Genomic DNA, 10188 nt, shown 5'->3' on the forward strand with positions numbered 1-10188 from the left:
CTCTCTCCTCATTATCTTTCCTCCACATCACCAAAATCACCTGTAACTACCTCTTACAGACAGCTGAGTCATCACCATTGTACATGCCCTAAGTCCATTGCAGCTTCATGGTATCCATGCATGTATAATCCATCTATAAATAGCAGTTCCATCTAGCTAATTCTTCACACCAAAGAGCAAAGCTAGAGCAAGAAATCGTAATGGCGCTCGCACACCGTCGGCCAGCCTCCCTCCTACTACTCCTCGCGGCCTTCCTGTACGCCGCAACCTTCCTCGCCGCCCCGGCCGCGGCCACGGGGAAGACCGGGCAGGTGGCCGTGTTCTGGGGACGGAACAAGAACGAGGGCACCCTGCGTGAGGCCTGCGACTCCGGCACGTACACCATCGCCATCATCTCCTTCCTCGACGTCTTCGGCCACGGCGCCCACCACCTCGACCTCTCCGGCCACGACGTCTCCCGCGTAGGCGCCGACATCAAACACTGCCAGTCCAAGAACATCCTCGTCTTCCTCTCCATCGGCGGCTTCGGTAGGCAGTACTTCATGCCGAGCCCCAGGGCGGCGGCGGCCGTGGCCGACTACCTCTGGAACGCCTTCATGCTCGGCAGGCGCAAGGGCGTCTACCGCCCCTTCGGCGACGCCTACGTGGACGGCATCGACTTCTTCATCGAGAACGGCGCCCCGGACAACTACGACGAGCTGGCCAGGCGGCTCTGGAACTACAACAAGGCCTACCGCGGAAGGACGCCGGTGCAGCTGACGGCGACGCCGCGCTGCAGGTTCCCGGACCGGAAATTGGAGCGGGCGCTCGCCACGGGGCTCTTCACACGCATCTTCGTCAGGTTCTACGACGACCCCCACTGCGCCGCCAACTGGCAGCAGGAGTGGGACAAGTGGACGGCTGCGTTCGGGACGTCGTCCGCGCAGATCTACTTCGGCCTGCCGGCGTCGGAGAGGAAGGTCGGGTACGTGCACCCGAAGAATCTGTACTACGGTATCATCCCGGTGGTGCAGAAGGCAGCCAACTGCGGCGGAATCATGGTCTGGGAACGCTACGACGACAAGCGGACCGGCTACAGCAGCTACGCCATCCAATGGGCTTGAGCCTTTCCTTAGCTGCAGGCTGCAGCTGAATGTAGCACACCAGGGTTCATCCACACCGTTTCCATACGTTTACTAGTACTGCAAAGCGCGCGCGCGTGTGTTTGTGTGCACTTGTTGTATCCTCTACCTATGCATATGTTTGTGTGTGTTTATCTTCAATAACTAGCTAGTGAAATCAACCGCTCTTGTGCTAGAATAAAAACTATCTGTCTATCTAGCTACTACTCGCTTCATTCGTGAATAAATCAACTTCTATGTTTGTCTTACGTCAATCTTATTTGAATTTGGCTAACTTTATAGAAATGAACACCAACATATATGATGTCGAAGTGATAGATTATGAAACGACATTTTAAAACGAATCTAGTACGTAGTATTAATTTAGCATCATAAATGTAGCATGATTTTTCTATAAAGTTAGTAAAATCTACATAAGTTTGGTTCGGCTCCCAGGTGCGTTGGTCCCTCTACCAAAAAAAATCATATTTCGATGTGTCAAAAAATTTGGACAAAAAAAATCTACATAATATATGTGCGTTCATCAAGTTTCACGAAAAATCAATTTTTTGTGTTCTATGTAAAAAAAAGAAAGTTTATCTTGTGAACAACATTATTTTTAGCACGGAATTTTATCTTTTTTTTACACACGTCACATGATAAGTCATTTTTTTATGAAACGACTTTTTGAGCGCGTAGCACGTAAAGATGCACGTGTGAATTTTTTGTTTTAAAAAATATGTGTAAGATGTATTTCAAATTATAGGGAGCATATGCACCCATGTTTCAAAACACCATTCCCAGTTTAGATCAAAGATAGAAGCACACTTATTCACGTGCCAGAGAAAGTATCGATCTACCTACCTACCTAGTATTATATACTAAAGCTGCATCACAGAATCTTAATAGGGACACCATATTAAATCACATCATCTAAATTACTTCAGTATACCTAGATTTAAAGCCAATGGGTATGATCTAATAAAATATTATTGATGGCGCAACCATGTAGTTTCCATTTGACACGTTTTATATCCGAGATACTAGGTATTGATACATGTCTACGGTTTTTAAGACTTTTTTTTAATAAAGGACACTTTATTACTTAAATAGTTTAAGCATTAAATCCGATCTCTGCATAACTATGATAGACATAGCCGCTTAAATTCAGTCCATCAAAATATAGAAAAAACGACGTAAAAAAAGTAAACCACATGGACACCTAAAGCAATGAGGACCAATCCGATATTACACCATATGGTTTTTTCGGCTGACATGGACTACAACAATTGGTAATTAATTGCACGCAAAAATAGCTGTCTCCATTTTTTTTTAAGCACGCCAGCTACCTATCAAGAAGCGCTACTACAGAGAAAATTTCTTACGCTAAGATTTTACAACGTGGTGGCAAGGTAAAGAAGGGCTAGGATATGAGGTTGTCTTGCAACTTGCATGAAAATGAATAGTGAATTATTTTAAGAGATGGATCTTTAATCTATGGTCAAGATTTACTAATAGATCAAAAATCCATATCGAGTTATTGACCGAGGTCACGTACGTACACGTTGAAATTAAATCCGAGAATTTGTTCAACTTCAACATGCAGTACCACGACTCCTCAGGCTAACTACATGTACACGGGATACTGACACAGAAATAACTACTTGCTTCATCTTGAAATAGTCTACATTCTACCTTCAAAATTTATTCTGAAATAATCTACATTCTAACTTTTAGTGAACAACAATACTGAAAACGATTCTATTTCGCTCTTTTTATTGGACGTTGTTATTTTTAATGTAGACTAAATAAAAATGGGGGAGTACACACCAAGTTCTGTGAGGAAAAGACATGCCGGATTTTCCTTTTGCTCCTAGGATTTGAAACAATGGGGAGACATCACATCGTATGGATCAAAATTGAGCGCGGAAAAGAAACGAGTCTGTCTCACTTGGTTGGAAGCGAATGTACAACTTAGAAACCCAGGTTTAAGTTCTCATGGACGTAAATTTGTTTTTTATTATTTTAAAAAGAAATCGTTGTAGCCCCTACATTATTCCTTTCAAAAAAATTGAACGCACATTTGATTTTTACGTATCCTTACTGAAATATCTAATTTGTGAAAAATTAAGTACAGGCAAATAGTACGGTGACACGATGAAGTACTAAGTCATAGAGATACAGACCCTATATTAAAGCTTTGTAATACATATTTCATGCGGTATTGATTATTTTGTGAATTTAACAACATCAAAACTAACTTCAGTATTCTACTTTGTCTATTTCTTCACGTATTGATGATGTCACTCATCAGTCTTATCTTGTATGTACTGTAATAGCAAAGTATTATATTAAACCGTATGTAATTTCTAATACATATTTCACATGGTAATCATTAATTATATGTCGTTATTACAAAGGTATGGATGATCGAGAAACTGTAACAAAAAGATTATAGTGATAAGTTCCCAAATCCAATCTGCCACTAGAATCACAGTCATGAAAAAAGACATATGGTAGTTGTTATAAAGTTGGGTTTCAAAATGGCCTATGATAAAGTAAACTCAGATGTTTTTTTGAACCTTGTCAACTAGGAATTTTCGCTAGCATATTAGAGATCTAGAGGTGTAATGAGAATTAGTGTCAGTGAATTGCAAAAATCTTATACAATGGTACATTAAGTATCAAACTGAATAATGTTACAAAGCGTTATTTCCAAAGTGCCAAGGGGGTAAGGCAAGGTGACCCCCTCACACCCTTTCATTGGTTTTGAGGATAACACCCTTTCTGTTTAACCAAGCAACATATATGTCTGCTTAACAAAATGGTATAACTATCCTTTAGTATGTCCAAAACTTACCGATAAGGCATAACTATCCTTTAGTATGTTGATGATATTGTTTGTGTCTTACTCAAGGTCAAGACAAGCTCTGAATCTCAAACTATTGTTTTATGCGTTTGAAATAATGTCTTGGGTAAATATTAATTTTTTGAAAAGCAATGGTTTTGTGATGGGAGGAGGAAATGATATCGTATCCTTTTATGATAATATGTTCGGATGCAAGACTGGATATTTACCTATGAAGTATCTTGGGGTCTTTGTAAGTTTTTGTGGTTCAAAAATCAATGATTGGATTCTTTTGGAAACTAGAGTCATAAAAGGCTTAAATACCCGCAAAGGAAATGCGGTGTCAATTGCTAGTCAAACTGTGAAATTGAATGTTTGTTTTTTTCTTTGACACCTTTACTGTAGGGGAAGCCCATACAGTGTAATTTTATGTTTTATACTCGGAAATGTACAAGGACACGAGGTCTGAAAGAGAAAAAGATTACATCAAGGTGGGAGAAAAGGGAAAAACAAAAACATGGTAACTAAACAAAAGTGTGCAACAACCAGTCAATAAGAGGTTGAACGGCACGTCGCCTTCACTCTGTACTGATGAACCAGCAAGTCGTTTTGAAACCTACTCTCCACTTGTTGAAAGAGGCTGGAATCGCTTGAAAAATGAAGTCATTTTTGACCTTCCATATATTCCATAGAACACATGCCACTACCTCCAGGAAACATGGACCTTGAAAAGTGTCACGGGCCAGGAGAATCATGTCTAAGAATGGAAGATTGTGTGTCCACTGAATGTTAACAGCATCCCAGCAAGCTAAGGCGAAATCACATTTGAAGAAAAGATGGTTCCTGGTCTCAACACTTGTAGAGTTGCAGAGTGAACATTCAGGATCAGAATCCACAATCCAATGCTTCTGTAGCATGATGTCTCTAGTATTCAACCGATCATGTATAAGCAGCCATAGGAAAACTTTAAGTTTGGGCAAGGCTTTATAAGTCCAAATAGCATTAAGAGCTTTGTCCGTTGGAACTTGCTCAAACAAGAATTTATAGTACTGAGAAGGAGTGTATTTTTCTCCCCAAACAAATACACGTTGGTCAGTGGCCGAACTCTCAATATGTGTTGCCTCCACTAGCTGATTTAATTCCTGTAATTCCTGGAAAGCTTCAACTGAAAGTGGTAAATCAAAGCAAGAGGTAGTATCTCCAGACAAAACAAACGAAGCCACTGAAATGCCTTCATTTTGTGCGTAAGAGAACAACCTTGGATATTTATCGCACAAGATTTCTTCATTGGCCCAAAAATCTTTCCAAAAAAGCACGGAAGAACCACTACCGATTCTACACTGGGAGATACTACTGTAATCATCAACCAAGCCGAAAATATCTATCCACCAGAACAATCCTCTTTTGGATTTAGTATGAGGGACACTGTCTCCATACAGCGCCTAGACCAGCTTGACCCACGGCACAATCCTCTTTTGGATTTAGTATGAGGAATAAAATTTATGTAACAGTTTCATAAGGAGAGCCTTATTTTGTCTTTCTTCCCTCCCTTCCTTTCACGTGCCAATGTTTCTTTTAAAACCTTCTTTGAGAAATTTGATTACCTAGAAGAGCTATTTTGTGGCAAAGTATTGATGGAAAGAAAATATTTATATGGTCATTAAAATTTTCTGTAGATACATTTTCATATAAAAATCTTTTTTATAGGAGACCCTATGCAAAGTCTAGAGCCATTTTACTGAAAGATGGCGGCATTTTGCAAAATATGCCGAATTTTCATGTTTTGTAATTTCCCTAGCAACTATATTGGAAGTGTGCTAGCAAAGGGACACGCGACCGGATATAGGAGTCGCCTGCCACTATTGGCGCTCGCTACGGGTACTTTCTGGACCCGAGTGTAGCCAGGGCCCACCAAGTTGTCGAGTGCCCTACTCTCTTTTGGTGTGCAGCACACCGGCCGTGTGCGCATTTTTGGCCCACGACAAATAATAGCAGCCGCGTGCGTTAGGGTGGGTGCGTTGTCAATGAGCGTGCCCCTATAGCGTTTTCCTTACTATTGAGGCATCAAAGGTTTGTTGACTGCCTCAAGTGCAAGTTGGGTTCATTTCCTTTGGTCTGCCTTGGGCTCCTAAGTGCGGACATCAAACTCACCATGGAACAATGGATGTTCCTGGTACACAGCGACAGTGGAACCTTGGGGGTAGAGGTGTACACAGATAGGATAATTTCCGCACCAAAATCAGCGTCGAATCCGCTTTAAGGTATCCATATCCGATTTTAAAGAATCCAACGGATAAGTTTATATGATTCCGAAGTGGTGCTTGGGATATGGTATACCAAATAACATGCAGATATGTATCATCCAAAATTTAATTAGGATAATCCAAAGGTACTAAACCAGATAATCTGATTTTGAGCCCAAAACAAAGGTCAATCTTGCAAGGTTAGTAGCTCTAAGTACATTTGGTGAGCATGTTTAGCTCTAAGTTTTTACCAATGCTTTAGTTTTAGAGCATTATGTCTCTTTTTGCTTAACTATACAAGACAAAGTCTAAATCTCTCTCAAGATTTGCAAGAATTATAACTATCTACCAATGAGAGCATATATCTGACTATTTTTGTTTCCTATCCGAGTCCACCGCATTTTAGATTCGAATCCGCTGTCCGGTATATCCGCATTCGAATCAGAAACCGATCAATATCCGATCTAATCTGAATCCAAAAATATATATGGTAAAAGCAAAATCCGATCCGAACCGTTTACTCCCCTACTTATGGGGCAAGTTTTGTTAGGAGGGAGGAGGTATGCCGATCTTCTCCAACTCTTGGCTGACTAGCTTACCAATGTTCGTGATGCATGGGTTTGTTCCTACTGCAAGATGGTATTCATTCAAAGTTTTACATGCACAAAGCATGTATCTATTGGGAGAGCTCAGGTTCCAAGCGGAAAATTTTACCTGGTTAACTGGTCGACGGTCTGTTGGCCCAAATCAGTGGAGGGTTGGGTATCCTCAATTCCAGAAAGATGTATGTGTTGTTGATGCTGAAATGGGTATGAAAGTTGTACCAATATGACAACCTTATTTGGGACCAATTGATTAGAGCAAAGTATGCCTCGGTGGTGGATATTTTCTAGGGATCGGAACAAAGGGGCTCCAAATTCTACAAGAATATCACAAAATCAAACACTTATTCAAACTGGGAGCACATCATGCTATTCAGAATGGGTAGAGAATATTGCTTTGGATGGACAAATGGGCGGGCGACTTGCCTCTCAAAGATAGGTTCCTTGGTCTTTTCAACATCTGCGTATCTCAAATGAGCTTGGTGTCCTAGGTCTATGGGTGTCAGGGGGCACACTGATTTTTGCGGGTCGTTAGATCAAGCGGGTAGAGTGGCTCGGTGGCAGCTAGCGAAAATATTAGCGACGCCCATCTCTCTGAAGGACAAGACAAGGTTGTTTGGGACCTAGAACCGCTGAGTGTGTGCTCCATCAACTCGATCTACACTAAACTCTCACATGGCAATCATTGCTCACTTCAAGGATATATGGGCAGCGAAATTGTCGTTCAAAATTCATATCTTTTCTTGACACTTAGTGCTGGATCGGCTGCTCTCAAGCTTGAACATTGCATCTAGGCATGCCTCAGAGACGGGTTGATGTGCACTTCATGGAGCCATGGAAGATGCTAGCCATATTTTCTTTAACTGCTCGATGGCCAAGTTCGTGTGGAGTGTGGTCCGCCAGCTGTTAGGGTGTAGTTGGTGCCCCTCTAATTTACCAAGATTCTTTGTTATTGTCTCTAACTTTTCGGGCAAAGTTAGACGCGTCCTCTGAATTCAATCTTGGGCTGTTTGATTATCCAATCTAAAGTTATTCATTACTGAGCTTACATTATTTTCAAAACTATGTCGTTTGTGCAGCTATGGATGTTCTTATTAAAGCCCTGGGACCAAGCGGTGTCTACTCCGGTGCTCCTCCCCTGTAAATTTTTTGGGTGCGCCAAACACACCAACGGTGGAGATCTTTTCATACTTGTTCGTAAGCGAGAGCACGATCGTAATTTTAGTGTAGGTTCACCATCCGTACAACCCTGTACAGGCCCGTATGGCCCGCATTGTGTTGTACCTCATTTTTGTACGTATCTACGGTCACGTGCATCTACCGAAATAGAAAGGTCCTATAAAAATGTTACTCACGTCACCTCTTTTTTTCTTACTCGACATACACATACCGTATCAATACATACGGGTATACATAGGCTGAATATGGGTTTCGACGAACCCAACACAGGGGAAAAAAGCCCATTATAACCCTCCAATTTTGTTTAGGGGGAGCACCGGAGCAGCCCTCCACACGCAACAAACGCGCCAAGCGATCCGTAGCTTTGTTTGTTGTTCACCGGTCTCGGTCTATCAGGGGAGGCTGACCTCTTGTTCGTGTTTTTCTTTTCTTATCTAAGTTGTATGCCGCAGCATGTACTGTACGTTGTAACCAAAAAATTAAGTGTCTTTCTTTTGCGGGTAATTAAGTGTCTAATTATTTCTTCACAGGTCTCACTTTATTCTTGCAATTACCACAAACACTCAAACAGCACAATTTATTGTTACTCCAGTACTAGGAAACGACGCGATGCAGGATGTAGCTGAGTAGCTCAAGCGTAGCTCTTGATCAAGCTGCCGTAGTCGTCGCTCTTCTTGTCGAAGTACCTGTCCCAGAGCATGATTCCGCCGTAGTTGTCCTTCTTCTGCACCACCGGCGCGACGCCATAGAAGACGTTCTTGGGGTGTATCCACTGGTACGAGTTCTGGTCCGCCGTGAGGCCGATGTAGAACCTGGTGGCCGGGTACGCCGCCGTCCACTTGTCCCACGCGTCCTGCCACGCGCCGTACACGTTGCACGCCTTGTCGTCCCCCTCGTAGATCCTGACGTGGACGCGCTCGAAGATCCCCGTCGCGAGCGCCCGCCCGATGTGCGCCGCCGGCGGGTACGCGCACCGGACCGTCGCCGTCAGGTGCAGCGGCTTGCCCGGCCCGCCGCGGATGTTGTGCTTGGCCAGCTCCAGCGCCAGCACGTCGTACCGGTCCGCGGGCGTGCCGTGCTCGAGGAAGAGGTCGACGCCGTCGAGCCACGCGTCGCCGAACGGGCGGGGCACGCCGGGCTTGGAGCCCCCGAAGTAGGAGTTCCAGAGGTGGTCGAAGAGGTCCAGCGCGGAGCGGCTTGATGGGAGCGAGTAGCCGGTGCCGTAGCCGCCGACGGAGATGGAGACGGGCACGCCGATGAACTGGCAGTGCTTGATGTCGGCGCCGATGGGGGAGAGGTCGTGGCCGGAGAGGTCGAGGTGGTAGTTGTTGCCGTGGCCGAAGACGTCGAGGAAGGACATGGTGACCATGGTGTACCTGCCGGAGTCGCAGGCCTCACGCAGGGACCCCTCGTCCTTGTTCCGGCCCCAGAACACCGTCACCTGCCCGGTCTTGCCCGCCGCCGCTGCTGGCGCGGCCAGGAATGAGGCTGCCAGGATTGAGAGGAGTGCTAGGAGGCAGGCAGGCCTCCGGCGTGCGAGCGCCATGGTTGGGTGCATGGTTCCTAGCTTGCTTTTTGTATGTAGCTTGTTCTTATTGGTTTGCTTGTTTTGGATGAGGAGGATTATGCAGCTGGAGCTCAGTATATATAGGGATTGTTGTGAGAGAGAAAGACAAGACAAAGTATAGAGATGGATACATGGAATCAAGCTAGGTAGGCAGCTATAGTTGACTGTAACACATTTTCAGCTAGCCATGGATGACTTTACAAGCAAAGGGGAATACTTCAGGTAGCTTTTGGTGGCTTCCGGTGTCTGAGTGAGGCGGCTAATTTCATGGATGAGGATGAATTAAGTTGATTTTTTTCCATGGAGATGACTAGATGGATGGATATCACGCGTGTGTAAGATAGCAACATGGAGGACAGCTCACCAGCAGTGGTAATATGCCCAAACAATCGAGAAGGACATGACTGATGAATTTGCGTACACATAGCCACAATGCATGTTGACCACGCCAATTAGTAGGATTGACCAAGGAAGCCGCCGACGTGCATGTGGAGCATATCCTCGCACATGCTACATATGAAAAATATTATCCACAACTTGTTGACCAACACTAGTAGTACCACTCTGCCAGCTAGCCACCATTGAGTTTGTGTACCCTGGACATTGCAGTGATATACATATACCAGCCACAAAACTAGCAGGTGGGTCA

The 10188-nt window shown here is 44.0% G+C and overlaps 2 protein-coding genes across 2 annotated transcripts; one reads left to right on the forward strand and one right to left on the reverse strand.

Moving 5' to 3' along the window:
- Positions 1-200: 200 nt before the first annotated feature.
- LOC124699132 (xylanase inhibitor protein 1-like) lies at positions 201-1203 on the forward strand. The gene has a single exon (XM_047231486.1). It carries the CDS (start codon positions 201-203, stop codon positions 1101-1103), a length of 903 nt encoding a protein of 300 aa, XP_047087442.1. The 3' UTR covers positions 1104-1203.
- A 7273-nt stretch (positions 1204-8476) lies between these two features.
- Positions 8477-9593, reverse strand: LOC124699133 (xylanase inhibitor protein 1-like). The gene has a single exon (XM_047231487.1). It carries the CDS (start codon positions 9528-9530, stop codon positions 8604-8606), a length of 927 nt encoding a protein of 308 aa, XP_047087443.1. The 5' UTR covers positions 9531-9593; the 3' UTR covers positions 8477-8603.
- Between the last annotated feature and the right edge of the window lie 595 nt (positions 9594-10188).

This window comes from Lolium rigidum, chromosome 3 (assembly GCF_022539505.1).
Source record: "Lolium rigidum isolate FL_2022 chromosome 3, APGP_CSIRO_Lrig_0.1, whole genome shotgun sequence".
Taxonomy (NCBI): Eukaryota; Viridiplantae; Streptophyta; class Magnoliopsida; order Poales; family Poaceae; genus Lolium; species Lolium rigidum.

Coding starts and splice junctions, on each gene's coding strand:
- LOC124699132 (XM_047231486.1), top strand. CDS start 201: ATGGCGCTCGCACACCGTCGGCCAGCCTCCCTCCTACTACTCCTCGCG.
- LOC124699133 (XM_047231487.1), bottom strand. CDS start 9,530: ATGCACCCAACCATGGCGCTCGCACGCCGGAGGCCTGCCTGCCTCCTA.